At 47.2% G+C, this 20,559-nt stretch overlaps 1 protein-coding gene across 1 annotated transcript in view; it reads left to right on the top strand.

The window, feature by feature from the left end:
- LOC142577716 (uncharacterized) overlaps positions 1 to 20,042 on the top strand; it is a 34,969-nt gene extending 14,927 nt beyond the window's left edge. Inside the window, exon 2 of the mRNA XM_075687171.1 lies at positions 19,625 to 20,042. Coding sequence (XP_075543286.1) covers positions 19,625 to 19,738 — 114 coding nt within the window. The 3' untranslated portion in view covers positions 19,739 to 20,042. The remainder of the gene's footprint in view (positions 1 to 19,624) is intronic.
- Positions 20,043 to 20,559: the final 517 nt, after the last annotated feature.

The following is a 20,559-nucleotide window of genomic DNA, read 5'->3' as shown; positions in this document are numbered from 1 at the left end:
TGTTTACTTTTTTTCTGTGGCAGGCAGATGACAGAAAGAGCAAGCAAATGTGCAGACGTGTGCCCTGGTACGCTCATGCACATTCAAAAGCCCTGTCTGTAGGACGTCTCACTCCGATGTGATCGGTTATGCCTCGTGGGTTTACTCTGAAGAACCGCGACGTGCTTTGGTCTCTGGTCATGCATTCATTTCCGGATTCCGATCCTTCGACTAGCCATGTAAGGCCAGCCAGACAGAGTCGTCGCGAACTTTGTGTGAGATCGATGCAGCCGTCAACGTTGCGGTACGAGCTCAACTTGCTGGCTGCGGTGCCGACGCTAGAAGGTAAGATACGCCCGGGTTGTGCGGGAATCACTGAATCGCGCTCTTGTTTTCGTAAAAGTGTTTCCGTTTGTCCGCATATCAGGACAGTGATCTTTCCACGCACATAGTTCTCGTTATTTTTGAAACTGCTCTAACGAGATGAGTTCGGCGGAAAGTGTTATCTTTGAAAAAGTAATAAGCGCTGATAAGCTTCAGTTTTGGGGGAAGGGAGGCGGGAGAGGGGGTCCACATAGTAACTAGATTGCGACCTAAAACACCTCATCTTTATCAAAAAGTCACTAAGCGATGACGATGACTAGCTCTAATTCTAGCGTTTTTGTTTTTCGTGTTTGAATCGTTCCGAGATGTCTTCACCGTTAGTTTCTGAACTGTACGTCGTCCGTCGCTTCAGCTTGGGAGTCTAAAGCTGTGAGATATCCCCCCCCCCGTAGGTATGATAATGCAAGAGGGGGGGGGGGGCTCGCAGAAGGCACTTTGAAATGAAATGTACAGACGCGGAACATTTCATTCGGAACCTGCTGGCGTTTGAGGGTCCGAAGGACGACTTTGTTTGACAAGTAACGAAGAGAGAGAGAATGATAAATGAAAGGCAGGGAGGTTAACCAGGACTGAGCCCGGTTGGTCATCCTACACTGAGGGAAGAGAAAATGGGAGTGAAAGCTTAAGAGAAGAACAGAAAGTTCACTGTTGAAATCGCCGACGTGGTAACAGTTTTCTGCCCTATATCATTGGTGGTCCCTCAGTCCGAATCACAGACGGTCACTCAATCCAGTAGCTTTTAAAAATCACAGCAGCGCTTTTGCGGTGTTTTGTGGCTGCGATATGCGAGGCCATAGTCCCAAGATCTTGTTCGAGGTGAGCGGTTTTCTATCTAACTGATTTAGAGCTGTGCAGAAGTCACGTCTCTCATTTTCAAAAGATGGGCAATTGCACGGTATACGTGTTCTACAGTCTCCTCGACACCGCAGGCACTGCACTTGGCGCTATCAGCCATTTCAGTCAACCACGTAGTTGCATTGGCGAATGCAACTTGCGAAGAGGTTTTCGATATGCGTGTGTGCTGCAGATGTGTTCCCCGAACTACTGAGGGAAAGTGCGAAACCAGGTTTCGCGGCTTCCACTCGCAGATATGCGTGACACTAAACTCGTGGACGCGTGGCGACACGTTTATTAACAACGGACTAGACGCGTGGGCGGAGGAACTACCGGCCTCAAATACGCCCGGAAAGAATACCTCAACCAAACAACCCAGCAGTTGAAACTGCTGAATAGTAACAGTAGTATGAGAACAATGTTTCGCGCGTGTACAGATCCTCTGTTGTAGTGATGTGATAGTCCATGGTAGTCCCGATACACCTCGATCTTCCCTTGTAATGATGTTTTACAGCGAAGCTAGCAGCACTCAAAAACGTTAGAAGTGCGACTAGACCGCGCGCCTCAAAAAACGTTTTATGTCTGTTTTCATGGTTTTCTAAAACAAACTAGATCACTCACGAAGTTAATATTTTGAGGAAGTGTGAGGAATGTTAGGTAGAATACGCAGGCGAATTTTGAAGTTTGCGTGCGTTAATCAGACTTTCAATAGAAATGGCTGAAACTTGGTTCTCGGCCCGTTTAGAGACGTTATATAAAAAGCGTACAAGGTTTCCGCGCTTTCCTGGGAGGCCAATTATGGCCGATGTCCTCGCGAAGGAAAACGTCTGTGGACGAATTAATGCTTTGGTAAAAATTATTTAACAAGTGCTCGAAAGTGTTATGTGCGAATAAGTTTTCAAACGCGCAAGTCATGTGTGGGCAACATTATAAAGTATGTCTGAATTACAAGCAACTGACATTCTAATTGCCACTTTTCAAAATGCAGAGGTTCGCTGTAAATTGGATTGTGGTTCTTTAAAGTCGCACCACTTTTCTGTCTTTCTTTCTTTTTTTTTGTGTGTGTGAGTGTGTGTGTCTTTCCGTGGCATACATTGCATCTACAAGGTGTGCCCTAAAAGTGGATGCAAAGAATCATCAAAAAAGTGGGAGAGGGTGTAGCGGCGCTGCTCGACACTCTTGCTCTCTCCACTCGAAAGGGGTTTACATCTAGTACTACGAGTTGGACTGCTGCATGACAAGGCATAATTCTATGCGCGCACTTTTTGTCATTGTAATCGTTATGCAACCCTTAGTCTTTGACGAAATAGCGATCGACGCACAGACGGAACAAATGATCAATATAAGCTTCCTTGCGAAGTTGAGCAAAAAGGGTGCAGGAATTCGTGAAATATTGCAAAAGGCCCGTGGAAAAAACGCCATAAGAAAGGGCTGCATTCTCTCGGGAAGGCCGTGAAGACCCCCAAGGATGATGCAAGATCAGGATGCCCTTCCACCTCGTGCGAAGATGCAAACACCGAACGTGTGCGTTCTCCTGCGCTCAGTGAGCGCCGAATGAATGTTAAAATGATATCGGAAGCGCTCGGTTTGGAAAACTCGTCCGTACACCGCATTTTAACTGAAAATTTGGAAATGAAACGTGTCTGCGCCAAGATGGTGCCGGAAATGCTTATTCCTGAGCGAAAGCTGCGACGACAAGAATGTTGCATTGATTGGAAAGCTCTTCCGACGGCAGCTAATAATCCTTGCGAAGAGCCGTAACAGGTGAAGAAAGTTGGATTTACGTATACCATATCCAGCTGAAGTCGCAGAGCAAGGACTGTTAAAAGATGAGCCATTTCCAAAAAAAAAAAAAATTGCGGCATGAAAGAACAAAGCAATAATCAGTCTTACGTTGATCGTGCTTTTTTTGCTTTTTTTCCATAGAATTTCGCACCACGAATTTGTACCTTAAGGTCAAACTGTCATTGCAGCTATCTACGGGGAAGTTGGGGAGCATATGAAAGACCATGTGCGCCGCGTGCGACCAAATTTGTCGAAATAGGGGCGCTGGATCCTGCACCACAATAGTGCCCCTGCGCAGTCTGCAGTGATAGTGCGTGTCTTTTTGCCACTCAATTCCATCACTGGACTGGAACTTATTACTTATCTCTTTGGGACACTGGAAGCAGCCCTGGAGCAATAGTGGTAGCTTTCTGGGCTCCTTTTTAAAAGCCCATTGTCAAAAATTCCAAGGCGTGTGTCTGGGATTATCCTCGTGAATTTTGCAGAGATCAGCGGTTGCAAGCGCGCGCGCGCACACACACACACACACACACACACACACACACACACACACACACACACACACACACACACACACACACACACACACACACACACACACACACACACACACACACACACACACACACACACGCGCGCGCGCCAATATTACCTCATATTATCATTCTTTGCTCATTGGACAATATATATTGTTTGTGAATAAGCCGGCGACACAACAACATTTGCCAACATTTCCAAATGTCATCAGAATGAATCGCACATAGGCGCGCCCATGTTGTGAGAATGGTGAAGAGAGGACGTACGTGTTTGTCGTAAGCAATAAGGCTGCAAAGGTTTGTGATTTTTTATCGCTTGACTCTGGACCTGCTGAACTGAGGATAATGCACAAGTTAGCTGTTGTATTGCGTTGTATGCAATAGCTTAGACTGTTTGTTTTAAGTGAGGTCTCCACAGGAACTCAGCAGCTCATGCCGATTTTCAGATCACGTTTAACGGTTGTCCAGTTCAACGCAACTATAGTGGTGTTTCGATTCAGCGCAAACATGTACACGTAGTACTGCTAGTAGCTGTCTATTCAAATAGAGAAACAAACAAATCATAATTGACATGGTTAACAGAGTTATTAGTGTTGATCGAAGGGTTTATTCGCAGCTAAATAATAGTATATCACGCATGTAAATAATGCAATTTCAGTAGTCTTACTGGGAAAGGTCATTTACATAAACACGGAAAGGAATGTGACTTTGTACTGTATACTGGGCTGCACTATAGCAATTATCTGCGCAGAAGCGCTATTTCGGAATACGGAAATAAGTGTCACGTGCACATACCACTTGTTCGCTGCCGAACTGCGAATAAGAATTAAACGATTGATTAGTACGGTAGATTCCATTTATACATTCTGTAACAATTAGAATAATAGGCACAATAAAGTCGAACAATTCTGAAAAGTTAGTAATAAAAAAAATCACCATCCATGTTACCGGCATCTCAATCTTTAGATTGATTGATTGATTGATTGATTGATTGATTGATTGATTGATTGATTGATTGATCTGTCCTTGTCTGTTACTATCACTCATGTGGCGATTTGGAGGCCAGTAACAGCACATTTGAGTTTTTACCGAAGGCAACTGACGAAAATTGGTATAATGCAGATTGCTTTCTCGCTAATTTTCTTCAGGAGCGCTGCCATATTGTCCCAAGAACGTGTCATAGCAGCGCCACGGAAGGAATTCGGCCCGCGTGCCGAAAGTTGACGCGAAGACTCAGCGGTCCCACTGCAAAGCGGCGTCTCAGTTACGCCGCCGTGAGTAATTTGTCCACGATACCTCTACGGGCCCATCAGTATAGGAAGTGAGGCCTAACTAACTGCGTCGACCTGTGGCGTGATTCCCCTCAGTGATGTCCATGTCGCTGGGACTCCATGACCCCTGGCGACAATTTGCTCTCATTTGGTCGCCGATAAGTAGTAGGCGCCCAATGTCCTCTCTCCATTTCTTTCTCACTTGCACCGCAATTTCCCTCCGCATTCAGCTGCCCAAAATGCTTGCTGGCCGAAACTCAGGTTGTGAGTGCCATCCATTTCTCTCCAAACAACGGCGCTTTTTTTCTTACTTTCCGTCAGCTTCCTTCCGTTCCTCCCTCCCCCTCCATTTACTTGTTCCCGCGTTCTTGTGATGAAAGCGCCAAGATGAATATTTTTACCATTTTCAAGGAAAATTGAGCAAGCCGACGACGATCAAAGTTTGTTCACTCCCGTTTCTATTTCCCCTCATTCCATCCGTTGGTTACCTCCAAACTTGTTGATGTCTGTAGAAGATAGCGGCGTTCCAGCTGAAGGTGGCGGCCGAATAAATTGAAGGTGGCGTGTTTCACGCGATATGCCGTGGCTGCAGGCAATACGAACCCTCAGGCGTCAGGGAAGACGCGACGTTCGCGTGAGGCCAAGTGGCTGACTCGCTACTAACGCCGAGAGTGCGCGCGCGAATGGTTGTTTCAAGTGCCCACCAGGTTACAAACCAGACGCCGCGCACACATCGCGCGGCGTTCTCGGTGTACGCTAAACGGCTAAACTGACCACCCGCGGTTGTTTCCATGGCGACCATTGCTCGTTTCAAGAAAGTCTCGCAGTCATGAGAACCAGCTGCCTTTCGTGTCCCTGGATACACTGCATGGTTTGCACCTGGAATTAAATCTTTCGCTTTCCAACTTAGTTCCGCAGCGAAACTGAGTCTTAAATGAGACATTAGCTCTCCACAAAGTAGACGCTTTTTAACTTAGAGAAGATTGTCACTGTTCTGTGACGTAAGTGTGGCTGTACGTATATTTTGCCTGCGTTGACCACTTGGTGGACCCTGATTCTGATTCCACCGAGCGGCGTATACGCCTCTCGGTGTAATTATCCTTGTATACATACAAGGATAATTAGAAAAAGCGCCCGTGATGAACTGAAGCTATAGCGTGCTATAGCGTATCAACATGTAACTAAGAATGGGAACTTTAACTATTTCATTACCGCGAAATATGCCCACATAATTTAATGCTTGGCTTTGAGAAATATGCGCAGAAAAATAGCAGTGCTAAAACGTTTCAACTGCTAAAACACTACAACTCGCCCAATTTACCACTTTGATGCAGTGTGATTTGACAATATTTGCATTCATGCTCATTAGGCAGTAATTTTTCCACGTCCTGAAGAAAGCCTGCGACATTAAAAAAGAACGAAAAGAACAAGAAATTTAAGTGACTACGTACTTGTGCGTCATGATTGGAGAGCTCTCAAACATGTCGCGTGTGAACACAGAGCACATTTAGCCTAAGGAAGCGATAGGGCTTGCAGCGACGATTTCTGATTGCTCAGTCTGCCTATCGCTGTTATCAACTTCCATATCACTTTCTTACACCGCATTACAAGTTAAATGTGCCGGTCTTCCGTAGTGCTTATAAACATGGCCATGTGAAAAGCACACGCACACTAAGAAATAACAGACCAGACCAGAGCTCCGAAGAAAGCTTACAAAGGAGTACGCAACAGCGAAACGCGTTTCTTATGTTTTTTCAAAACAATTTTGTTAACATTACAGCAAAAATACAGTTTCTTTTTTAAATTTAAGGTTGCCAGTGCACTTTGGTTTAAATATGTCCCCATTAGTCAAGTAAGGCGTATTCACGGCAGGTAGGGCAGCGTATCAGTTTTTTTATTCACCACCTTTAATAATAGCACGATAAACGGCCTCTGTGACGGAAGGCACTACTTAACCTCACGTACTCCAATTAAAGCGTAGTTATAGGCGCAGTCTGTGAAGACGACATTCACCCTAGAGAGTCGGATAATTGAACAACACCTTTATTATAATATGTGGAACCACCTATATAGCGGCTGTGGGGTTGCGCTGCTAAGAACGAAGTCGCATGTTCGATTCCCGCACGCAGCGACCGCATTTCAATGGGGTCCAACTACAAAAAATGCTGAAGTACTTGGAGTTAGGTTAATTTGACCGCCTGAGGTTTTTGACGTGGGTGGTCAAAATTAATCCGCAGCCCCCCACTACAGCGAGCGGCATAATATTTGTTTGTTTGTTTGTTTGTGTGCCCAAAGTGAAGTTAACCCAAGGTAATACTTAGGCTTGTCTGACCAGCTTTTTAAGTCTCCCGGTTCCCAACTTGCATGTGTCACATTTGTCCGCAACTTGCGCGGTGTCTGCACTTCAGGCTCGGCGGAGCGTCAATCAGTTAACCTACTAAAATCTCAATTACACAGTGCCTCATAATCATATCATAGTTTTGGCACGTAAAGCCCCATGATTTATTTAACATACCCGCCGTGGTTGCTCAGTGGCTATGGTGTTGGGCTGCTGAGCACGAGGTCGCGGGAACGAATCCCGGCCACGGCGGCCGCATTTAGATGGAGGCGAAAATGCGAAAACACCCGTGTACTTAGATTTAGGTGCACGTTAGAGATCCCCAGGTAGTCGAAATTTCCGGAGTCCTCCAGTACGGCGTGCCTCATAATCAGAAAGTGGTTTTGGCACGTAAAACCCCATATAATTTAATTTATTTAACATATAGAAGCCACCGTGGTTCATGGCTTGGTGGCTGCGTCTTGCTGCTGCCAAGGGCACAAGGTCGCGGGTCCCGATCCTTGACGCAACTTACTTAACGTGCACTGAGGTTTCAGTGTGCGTTAAAGATCCCCGGATGATCAAAACTAGTGCGTAGTCCTCCACTGCAACGTCTCTCTCTGCTCCTGTGCAGATTTCTAAACATATTTTCCTTCTTTTTCCCGCTACGTGCTTGCACAGAGATTTCACTTCACCTGTGGATGAGTCGCTCGGCGAGTCACATTCCGCGGTTCAGGTAGAAACTATTTGGTAAGGTATGACGGAGGTTGACCTTACCTGGCAAGTGGACAAGAAACGTGGTGGAGGAAATCTGATTAACGGGGTCATGCAGAAAACGCCCGCCCACCCGCCTGCCTCGGTAAATCCCTCAATTAATCAAATGGCCAAAGAAAATCGTCTCATGGATGGGCAGGTGTAGGGACGCCCGTCACATCCACGTGCGCAGGAAGCCCTGAAACGGCGACCCGAGGGGGTTTTTTACCAACAGCTTGCGGTTGAGCTTCAAGCGGGGCAAAAGCGGCGTCACGTGCCAGCACGTATGACGCGGTGTCCCAGTCAGGGCACTGGACTTCGACGAGGGAACTGCTTTTGCTGCGCCTGCCGAGAATTCTTATAGCGGTGCTGATGAGGTGGAAACCAAAAAGATAAAACGTTTTTCAACAGCTCTCACACGCAGGCATAATTTGCCTGCGTTGGCGTTCTTAAACGCGCTTATTTGATTGATTGATTGATTGATTGATTGATTGATCGATCGATTGATTGATTGATTGATTGATTGATTGATTGATTGATTGATTGATTGATTGATTGATTGATTGATTGATTGATTGATTGATTGATTGATTGATTGAAACATCGTCACGTGCTCGTTTTCAAGACGTGGAGGCTTCATCTCTATGTAAAAAAGAACTGTGTGGTCAATCATTGGTACATATGAAAGAACTCCGCATGGAATAAGCTAAGCTGGCACTTTCCACTCAGGCTAGCTCACTAGTCCAGCACCACTTTGAGGATTATTTTCATTGCCTCTTAGCTTTCATGCGCGTATACGCAAGAGATTTGGTACACAGCCCGCAGGGGTTCTCCCCCGTAACGTGTTAAATACGCTGAACATGTCCGCCCGCATCCTATGGTTTTACGCTTTCTAACGTTTATACGTTTCGGCGCCTCACTCGCAATACGCATTCGCTGATAAATGCAATCCGTCAGATTACATTAGCACTGATTAGCAGTCGCCCATATCGTCGGCAACCACAGTGAGCTGTTCTTCGCGTCCTATACACCGAATTCAGTTTATTATTTTTTGAAATAGATGAGAAGGTGCAATGGATATGAGCGGTTCCAGCCTTACAAGGGCATGTCGGCGATTGCTGCGCCCGAGCGTCCCATTTCCACCTGTGAGAGTGAGTGACGTGTGACGTAAGCACGTTTACTTATCACTCTTACCGCTAGCGCTTCTAAGAGGGATAAACGAGGCAGCGAAACGGAGAAAATGTAGGATTCCTCCACCTGCGTCAAGTGTATACCTCGCCCCACAGAGCAACCTATTATTTTTCATTCACCAGAGCCCGTATTCACAAACCACCTTAAGCGCTGTTTACCATTGGCCGACCGCCTTTATTAATCTTACGTTGGTGATTACGAATATTTGGCGCTTGCTCTTACGAAGAGTTCCATAGTATAAGTACGCATTTATTTATTATTTGTTTGTTTGTTTTTGTGAGCACTGTTTCAGATCGGTCGTTCCCCATTCCCTCGGTACCTTCAGTTATTATTTTCAAATAAACTTCTTTTTAAGTCACAAGCCATGTACTAGTGAGGCGCACATAAAAGTACGAGCGACAGTATACAAGTACATCGTACGCGCGTGAAATTCATTTCACTGCCGTTGTTTTCCCCGACGGGTACTTCGGGCCGAAGCGGGGCGTTAAACCCATCACCTTATTATTAGCCCCGGCATCGCAGCGCTTGCCGAGAGCGACGGCAACGGCTCTGTCGGTCGCTGTCCCACCGCCGCACAGCCTGTAAAACTGCGTCCCCACGTCAGCACGGCGTGGGCGTCGCCTGGTCGAGCGAGCACATCCGCACGGACCCTATACGGCCGGGCTTATCTCCCTTTGGCCGACAACGCGGTTCAGCCATTGGCGAGGGTCAAGGCTCTCGGGCTCTTCGCGGCTGGCGCTGACGACTTGCCGGTTGACGCGAGCGATATGGCCGGGCATGGCACGCATACACTGTTGCCACGGTAACCAGGCGGCGTCATGCGCTAGGCGTCGTGTTGTCCAGTAGTGTCTCTCATGACCGCTGCAATAAAGCCGTATATTTTATCCCTGTGCCAATATACACATGGATTTGGCATACGCAAATAGGTACGGACTCGCACGTGATAGAAAAGCAACTCCACACATGGATTTGCCTAAAATTTGCCCTTCTGCCTTCAAACAACTTTGCAGCTCTACAAGTTGTACATTTTCAACAAAATATTGCGATAGAAATGCTACAATTCACACTTGTTATGCACTAGTTTGTACAGTCATGCGTTACTATATGTGCCCGTATTTCCAAGGAAAGCTCTTACGTATAAAATTGCTTCGTAAAGGGAACTCCAAGCCAGCCCAGATGCTGATCATATCATCAGTGAATACTGTCGACCAAGGGAAAATAGGACTTACGAACGACATGCTTTGTGAATTCCTGTGAATTTGTGACATGATCCTGGATTAGCCGATGCCCAGACTAGAATACGTGAGTGATGTCGCAGGCGCTTTGAGCCAATCAGAGGAGACAACATGGGGAGTGAGACGTTATGGCAAAACTGTACAGTGCCCAGAATAGTATCTCTGGTCAGCTGAAAATGTGGACATGCCGATGGGCTTATAAATGAGAGAAGACAGGTCAAATGAATCGCTATTTCTTTTCTTTTTTTGCTAGGAAATATATTCGGGCACCAACCAAGTCCAAGAAAGTGCGACAAATGATTGAAAAATTTTACGAGCCACTCTGGACGGAGCGACAAGTCCGAATTCTCTTGTAAGCGGAACTGATCTCTCTGGACGGCTGGTCGTAACGACCGCGCGAGGCCAATGCATTGGATTATCCAGACAATCCGGGTAATAAAGGCCAACTAATCAGTGCAGAGCCGACCAGAGGGGAAGGCAATAAAACTGGTCGCAAACAGAAAAGGAGAAAAAAACACCAGACTCTTACGAACTACCCTTAGCGACAGCTGACCCAACATAAATGGGGTTCTCGAATAAGCCGTGGACGAAAATATCAACGCCGACGCGAAGAATTTACTGCAGCACACCATCGGTCAGCTCAACAGCTGTTCGAGTACTATTTTGTTTCGGGGCCTTTGCCCACCAGGGCGCTTACTTTGGTCAAAGTCTTAAGTCGCAGAGGCAGGTGTGATGGGCTTCACTGCATGATATCCGAGCTTTTTACAGTTTTGACCCCAACCTCTTAGTCAGGACGAATATTTGCGGTTTCACGGAAAGATAAATCGAAATGGCTAGAGTACTATGAAGTTACTCGGCATTCCTATAGCTCGCTTGCTCTATTGTCACAGATCGTCGCCTGCAGTTGTGCAATCTCATAGGGGCTGGGGTATCGCCAAGTTCCGGCAATTTGCAAACAACCAGCAGTCGCTCTATGAGCAACCTGCTTGGCAAGACCCCTTTGAGAAAAAACTATTAAACGAACTGAGGACGCTGCGTAACGGAAATTGCGATACAGCAGTAAATGCGAGGTGAGGCCGTCGAACAAGTAGGCGACTCGCTGAACTGGCGAGCCATGCGTGCGGCTATTGCTCCTACTAGATACAGCTGCCGTCGTATTTAGCGCGAACTTGATTCTACTGCGGGGGGGAGGTGCTAGTGATTTCTCAATGGGTTGCCATGAATTTGCTAGTTCAATGCATACTCTTTCCGAAACACTTAATGTCCGCTCCTTACAAACAGTGGTTGTCCAATTTTAACCGCTAGAAATGTGTCTTCTGTGTTCGCATGAAGTCTGACGACGGCTGTACGTCTGACCGTCAACTTGTGCTCTCGGCACTGCCTCGCCAAGGACACAATGATCACTGGCTTTACTCTATAGCCGCACCCTTCAGCAACGGCAGTAATCGTATAATGTTCTTTCTTTGTGGCCACGTCCTTATCCATGCCCTTCAGTACCGACAGTAATATCGCTCTAAAATCTACCACCTTTGTGGCTTCAAGTAAGAAAAATATTAGTCGCAATAAATTTTGCATGCGACAACGAGTATACGATGTACTACTTCCGACAAACATAAGATGTTTTCTCTGCGACACTGCTTAAAGTGACTCAAAAAAGAAAAGCTATGTTGAGCTGTAATAGTATATTACTCTTATACAATACCACAAAAGGCACTCTTACTGTGAGTGGCTTTGTTCTTTGTCTGTACGGGGGATGGTAAAACCGTACGACACTACACGTACCGAGGTGTTCCTCAAAGAGGTGTACTAAGCCCCACCCTACTCAACCTCACACTCATTGATCTCGCTGCTCATCTGCCAGCAGCGATCAAGATATCAATGTACGCCGATGACATATGTATATGGACCTCAGGTGTGACACGACCTCAGATACGTGCAAGACTTCAAAAAGCTGCTACTGTAACAGCTATATACCTCCGCAACCAAGGTCTTGAAATCTCGTCAGACAAATGTGCACTGATGGCGTTCACTCGCAAACCAATGACACCCTACGCCATCTCAATAAATGGCCAAATAATTTCTTATGAGAAGACTCACAAATTTCTTGGCATAATCATTGACAGAGATCTCTCATGGAGCCCGCACGTGACCTACTTGAAACAGCGTCTGACAGCAATCTCCCATCTTTTCAAGTTTCTGGGAGGAAAGACTTGTGGAATGTCAGTGCATGCAATGTTGGAATTATACAGGGCTCTTTTTCTGGGCTTCTTGAGATACAGTTTGCCCGTACTGACCAACACCTGCCAGACAAATCTTCGTGCTCTACAGGTTATTCAAGCTCGGGCTCTCAGGGTTTGTCTTGGTTTGCCAAAATGCACATTGCGATTGCCCGGGACCAACCTATACAAACACACATTGCGGTAGAAGTGTTGAGAGTGCACGTTAGACACGTTGCCCGTGCCTGTTCCCACCATCTGGCAACACTACCGTCAGAAAGGCCGCAGGCATCATTTTGTACTATGATTTCGGAGTATTACACCTGCCTTCCATCAGGCTTCACCCCCGCAACTAAGCCATCGATTCCTCCATGGTGTTTGGCTCGACCCGCAGTGTACCTCACCGTACCAGGAATCAGGAAAAAATCTGAGCTGTCATCACCTGCTCTTAAACTACTAACTCTGCTCCTTTTGCACGAGAGGTACGCCGCGAACACGTACATATTTATACTGATGGATCGGCAACTATCCGGTGTTCCTCTGTAGCCGTGGTCTTCCCAGCGAAAACCACCACCATCAGTTTCAAGACATGTCACCCAACGACACCCATGGCTGCTGAACTTGCAGCTCTTCGCGCTGCACTTCGTCTCGTCAGCCAAGAACAACCTCGAAGATGGTCAATATTCAGTGACTCGAAGGCAGCACTGCAATCTTTGCTATCGGCCCTGCGGCACGGACTACACGAACAACTGGTATTTGAGATTAGAGAACTAATCCATACCTTAACTGAGAGAGGACACCACGTGACATTTCAGTGGCTTCCAGGTCACTGCGGAGTCATAGGGAACGAACACGCTGATAACGCTGCTCGGTCAGCTCTTCAAGGGGACGAAGAGGAGCCGATACTGTTATCAAGGACAGATGCCGCTCGAAAACTTCGAATTATCAGCCGTGACATCACGTTCTCATTGTGGAACGCTGGAAGTTTTCACGACTACCGACTCCACTATCTTGACTCCTCTCTACGCCTTTGTATTCCAGCTGGACTCTGCCGTCGCGAAGCTACCCTGCTTTGTCGAATATGGCTAAGGGTGGCTTTCACCAAGTCTTTTGCTTACCGAATTGGATGGGCCGACGACGCCTCGTGTGAGGACTGTGGTAACGAGGAGACTTTTCAACACCTTCTTTGTGACTGTCCTCGCTATAATTTACAGAAACAATCACTCGCAATCGCGATAGCGCGCTTTGACCGAAGACCTCTCACAGAGGAACTCATTTTAAAATACCGCCATCACAAGCCATCGCATCAGAGGGCGATGAGGGCACTGTTGCGGTTTTTGAGGGCGACAGAACTTGACAAGCGGCTGTAGCCTGAACAGATGTTGATAGTGCTGCAAGTGTCACTGTGCTGTGCGATGACAGTATTCGGTGACAGTGACCGATTGTGATTGTGTGTCTGTGCTCCTTTCTTTCCTTATCTCTACTTTGTTACCACTTTACCTCCCCCTCCCCTCTCTCCCCAGCGTAGGGTAGCAAACCGGATCTTTTTCTCTGGTTAACCTCCCTGCCTTACCCCTTTCCTCTCTCTCTCTTACCATGAGAGGAGGCGTGGTAAGCGAGAAAAGACGCGAAATCAAAATGCGAGCAGTGACATTGAAGTTACCGCATCACATCGCCGTGACGTCATGGATATGGATTTGGACGGCGTCTGCTCAAGTCTAGATAAAGTTTTATCGGTAAAGATGTATTCTAAAAGAGCGATATATATATATATATATATGTAAAGCATTGGCCATAATTTTTTTTCTTATAATGATCAACCTGTTACCGCGGAATTAACGAAACCGGATTTTTGAAAGTCTACTTTTAAGATGATCGTTTCCTTGTCCCTTCGACAAAGCTAGCTTCTCAGCAATACGGGACGTGATAAGGAGAAGCACACTTCACTCATTCTTTCGCAGGGGATGATCTTGTATTTTGAAAGCATCATTTTTGCTTAGCCGGCACAGTTACCACGGAAACTGTGGACGTTTTTGTAAATAAATAAATAAATAAATAAATAAATAAATAAATAAATAGCGCACCAGAGGATTGAAGTTCGGCCATCTAGATCGTGAGATTGGCGCGACCTAATCGACCACTCCATCATGGCAACGGGCACTGGTCTTCGCACACAGCGAAGCGAGAAGACGACGCACCGTATAGAAAACACGGGGGATCACCGAGATTGCATTTGTCGACAGCTCGTGAGGTGCTTCGCACTGTTCTTTCCCTTCGCTTGTTTTTGTTTTGTTTGTTCTCAACATTTTCTCCTCGGTGTTTTGCGCTCTCTTTCTATACGTGTATTCAGGTCCAACCCGCCGTGGTGGCGCAGTGGTTTTGGCACTGCGCTGCTAAGCCCAAGGGCGCGTCGATCAAATCGCGGCCGCGGCGTCCTCATTTCGAAGGGTGCGAAATACAAAAACGCCCGTGTACCGTACGTCGAGTGCGCGTTAAAGAATCCCAGGTGGTAAAAACTAATCCGGAGTGTTCAGATATCGCGGTTTTGGCCACGTGAAACTCCCGAATTTAAATTCAGGTGCTAATCTGTTAAAAGAATAATTTGTTTTGCAAGTGTACAGTTGCACTCTTTGTCCCCATCATCATCATCATCATCATCATCATCATCATCATCATCATCATCATCATCATCATCATCATCATCATCATCATCATCATCATCATTATTATTATTATTAATATTATTATTATTATTATTATTATTATTATTATTATTATTATTATTATTATTATTATTATTATTCCTCTTGTTCGTACGTGCCGTGCAGCCGAGGCTACAGGAGCATTGTGCGCGCTAGAAAATTGTTCTCTCCTTTTTTTTATCGACACTGCTTAGGCTACAGACACGTTGTCACAGCGTCTTCGCCCAGCTTACGTGTTGACGGCCGTAATGCTACGACAGCGCCTAGCTAGCGGAACATAATGGTTCGACGTAGTGCTTCGAAGTGTAACAAAAGACAAGTTAACAACGAGCTGACACAGACAAAATGACGTGCGAACTCACAGCTGTTTTATTTTTTCCTTAGAGAATATGGCTTATGTACAAGATCCGAAAGAAAGAGAAAAATATTGGAGAGTAGTAAAACCCGGCAAGGTTGCGAGTTCGCGCATAGCATTGTCTGGGTCACCTTGTTGCGATACTAAACAGTGAGTCTTCGCATGCTGCCGATCGTCATTGCCGAATGAAGCGCGATACGGCGAGCTGACGACCTTCTGTGCATCTTGCGCATGATTTTATTATGATGCAAAAATTTTCACACGTGGCTTTTCACTCTGTTCGGAAGCACGCACGCATAGGTCTCCACAGGTTACTGCGCCCGCGGGTGGTGCGCCACACTGCACCCAGGCGACGTCTATATATACGCGGGCTGACGCTGCCTTCGAAGTATCTTTTTCCCTAGCACACGAGGCAATGCATGCAAATATTTTTTTATTGCGTAAGCATTTGTATGCTCACACGACGAGAAAACCGTCCGTCCGTCCGTCCGTCCGTCCCGTGAAACGACCGTAGTGAAACACCAATGAAGCGCCGAGAACAGTGCGCTCACGGAGCTCTCATGCATGCGCCGCATTCACCAATTTTCGCAGATAGCTTTCAAGATACGGGCCCGCGTATCACTATTCAACGGTAAGTTAGCGCCAAAACACAGCGCGCGAAGCCATCAGCAGCCGGCACTCTTTGTCGCCATCGCACATTGCTTTCAAGACACTGTCCGAGTCCCGACTTTTGGTTTCAGTTCATAACGGTTTGACTCAGATGGATAAGGCGCTAAAGAACGATAGCGATTATAATGATCGGGACGTCATCAGCGCACCTGGCGCCGCCACCTGCAGTACATTTTTTTGCGTCATCAATGCTTCTTGCGGCTCCGTCCGCACCAGTTAGTGTTACCGCAGCACTGTCGTTCGTACTGGCCGGATCGAGTTCCATAACATTATGACACCGGGTTGAGTGGAGATGAGGAAGTCGCACAATGCTTACGCATACTTAGCTACCAGAGAAATTTACGCGTGAATTTTTATTGATTCTTGCTAATAAACGAATGTCAGCATTCACACTTCGCAATGTACGTACATCAATTTAATTCATGAAAAAAAAAATGAACGGAAATCCATGCATATCAACGTCGCAAACAGCATTCGGACTGGCACACCACTCGTGTAAAGCCAAGCGTGGGCTAGCAACAAAGGCTGCGACATCGCGCAAAGGCTGAGTCATCGCGCATTCTCACGCGCTGTCCGCGATCGCGTGCCGTAAACGCTCGCAAGGACGCTCCGTGACGTAGCGCGCTGCCGGCGCGCGCAGCGTCACAGCGCATTCTCGCACGCTGTCACGCGCCATAACGCAGCTCGCCGTCGTCGCTGGTTTCGTTGCTCGCCATAGAGTTTAGGAGAGAGCTGTCGGTAAATATGATGTCGCCTATTCGTGGCTTTGCCTTCACATTATCAGTTGTTGCTGTTGCGTTTATTTGACATTACAAACAGTCGCCACAGTGGCAAGTTGAAGGCTCCAGCTAAAGATTGCCTATATGGCAGATAGCACGATTCTGACCTTTGATCTAAATTACTCGATGAGGCAGCCATTACTTCTACGAGAAATGAAACTGTTCAATTGAGTAATTAACGTAATTACGCGTAATAACGTTTTTAATTAATTACTTTATGCCACATGTTTCAATCTATGAATCATAGCCACCGAGTTCGCAAGGCGTATACACTTGGAACGAATTCTCTGAACTGCATAAGTTTCGAGATATTAAATTTCAAAGTGTCCGACAAAATTCCAGTTGCTTTTTTTAGGAAGCCGCTGTTTTGTGGATTGAAGCACAAAAGTAACTGGAACACCAATGCATTTCGACGAACACTTTGAAAATTAATATCTCGGAACTGGTGCTATCCAGACAATTCGTTCCAAGTAGATACGCTGCGCGAAGTCTGCGGCTATAATTCTTATATTGAAATATGTGGCGTAAGGTAAATAATTGAAAAGATATTTGGCACAATTAGGTTACCTATTTAATTGAACAATTTGATTTCTCGTAGAAGTAATGGCCACCTCATCGAGTAATTTAGGTCAAGGGTTAGAATCGTGCAATCTGCCATAGACAATCTTCAAAAAATTTATTGTAGCTAGAAAAAAAGAAAAGAAAACCAGTAACTGAACCATACGAATGTGTTGTACCGGCGGTGAAAGACAAATTTCAAAGGAGAACAGTTTCTATGAAGGCTTTGTTGAAAGATTTGGTGATGATGGAATAAAAGACATCTCTAGGACCACATGTAGAGCCGACTTAGAGCATTGTAGACATCAGGAAAATTCCGATTTTGCGAAAATTTAGTGCCAAACACGCCACATCTCCGACGCGTTTCGGTGGTCGCAGGATGTGACTCCTGTTGGGGCGTTTCTTTGCCGACCCAAATGCCACCGACCACCGAGGGCTCATGCGTTTCACGTCGCGCAGCACTGACAAATGAGAAGTCAATGAGTTGATAAGGATGATAAGGAGTGATGAAAGGTTATATGAGTCTCATCATGCTTGATAATGGTACGACGCGGATAGATAAGGCGCTAAAGAGTGATAAGTGCTTATAATAATCTGAACAATTGTGATAAGGACCGATAAGGGTACATAAGGGCCGGATCACGTCCGTTAAGAACAGATGAGGGTTGATAAGGGTCGGGTCGATTGCGATAAGTTTGGTAACGACCAATAAACGTTAATGAGGGTCGGATCGAGTCCTTTAAAATAACAACCGATAAGGGATGATAAGTGTCTCTACTGATCGGATAAAATTTGATAAGATCGATGATGACACCGGGCTGCTTGGAGATAAGCAAGTGGCACAGTGCTTACGCGTACTTAGACAAATCCTGTGGAGTTTCTGCGTGACTCTTTTTTTTCAACTCCCCACATGTCTCGCAATGTGCCCGAGCACGTCGGCCCAACTCATCTCTGTTTGGTTTCTCTTCTCACCCGAAACGGCGCGGCACATTTGTCACAAGCTGCCTGCGTAAGCCAAGCGCTCAGGAGCTGCGGTACGCGCTGATGTCACGTCGGTAGCGGGAATGTTGCGGCCGCTGTCGGGGGAGAGTCGGACATGTCACATTTGCGGAAGCGCAGTGTGGTGCCATATCTTATAACAGAGGACATAGGGCATGACTAGATCGTTCGCCACGTGTTCGAGATCATCATAGGTGCACAGATGGGCTGCCAAGTGGGCATTTACGTTTATACACGAGAACTAATCTCCCACGTGCATGATTGGCGGCCAATTCTCGATTTGTGTGTATCGTATGCTTCCTTGCTCTTCTCAGAGAAAGGAAGGTCAAGGAGCTGGCTGTTAACTCTATTAATGAATTAACGAATTCTGGGGTTCCACGTGCCAAAATCACGATTTGGTTATGAGGCACGCCGTAGTGGGGGGCTCCGGATTGATTTCGACCACCAGGGGACCTTTAACGTGCCCCCGATGCACGGGACACAGACTTTTTTTTTTGGATTTAAAAAAATTAATTAAATTATGGGGTTTAACTTGCCAAAACCACTTTCTGATTATGAGGCACGCCGTAGTGGGGGACTCCGGAAATTTTGACCACCTGGGGTTCTTTAACGTGCACGTAAATCTCAGTGCACGGGTGTTTTCGCATTTCGCCCCCGTCGGAATGCGGCCACCGCAGCCGGGATTCAATCCTGCTTTTTGCATTTCGCCCCCATCGAAATGCGGCCGCCGCGGTCGAGAGTTGATCCCGCGACTTCGTGGTTAGAGCGCAACACCATAGACGCTAAGCCACCACGGCGGCTTTTAACTCTATAAGTACAGCTGTGTGGTTTAACGAGTCAAAACTGCATAGTGGTTCATAAGGGTCACCATAACCGCTTGGAGTGCCCCTAAATCAAAGCGCACGAGCGTTTTCTGCATCCGTCGAAGAGCGGGTGCCGCCGTCGGGAATCGAACCCGCAACTTTGGCAGCAGACAGCCATAGCGACTGAGCCACCGCGACGGGCGCGACTTTCGTCTCCAGTTCCTTGTTTAGAAAGGCGCTGTGCATTTCCTTTCGCAGGGACGGAGCGCGCCGGCGATCCTCCGCGCAGGCAGCACCCGTGCAGCCGCAGAGGAAGGAAGCCACCGGAGACGACCCGAGGCGGCAGCGGCGCCCAGAGAAAGTGACTGCTGACACCCGACGCGCTGGGACACCTGCGCGCGCGAGATCGCGCCGAGAGGAGACACCGGGTAGGTGGCGGCGGCGGCGGCGCACGGGTACAGCGAATTTGGCGCCCGTCTCCTTGCGTCCGGCTATGGGACACGCGACACCGACGATGACGACGCAGCGGGCGCCTTCCTGCTGCTGCACATAGCCTTGCACTTCGGCGGCGCCCACGCTGTCGCCGCCAGCCATGTGGAGCTCGCATGGAACAGTACCTTGACGTCGCCCGCTCCGAACACAATGGCTGTACGGAACAACGCGAGCCGTTTCCGGTTTTGTTCGCATTCTGGCGGGATAACGCGGAATCCCTGGTCGCGAAGGATCGGTGCGTGCGCTGCGCTCTCGGAGACGGCGTGCCATAGCAGTCCGTGGTGCGCGTTTTGAAAATGGGAACTATGCACTTGTACGCCGATATACACTTCTTTACACTTGTGTGTCCAAATGTAATGGGTGAGCCCATTTTATTCGCCACACAAATACGAGTCCTTTCATGGAAAGTGAATTCGGGAACATCGCATTACGTTGTTGTCATGTTCTGCGACGGCACTTGCATCTTCTGTCATGCAACACATCTAAGCAAGCATTGCCATCATGCAGTGGCGTCGGCAGAAATTTCTTTTCAGGGGGGGCGGGAGCAGGCTGCACGAACACTAACACAAATTTCGGAAGAGGCAAGTACCCGTTGTGCCACCCCCTGGCTACGCCGCTGGTAGCACAGCGGATGCGTAAAACTGCGCACTAGAACTGCGCATGGCCGAATGGCTTTGCTCCACCAGTGGCAGAAAATTTTC

The sequence above is a fragment of the Dermacentor variabilis genome, chromosome 4 (assembly GCF_050947875.1).
Source record: "Dermacentor variabilis isolate Ectoservices chromosome 4, ASM5094787v1, whole genome shotgun sequence".
Taxonomy (NCBI): domain Eukaryota; kingdom Metazoa; phylum Arthropoda; class Arachnida; order Ixodida; family Ixodidae; genus Dermacentor; species Dermacentor variabilis.
Note: the sequence above shows the minus strand (reverse complement) of the source record. Positions and strands in the feature narration are given on the sequence as shown.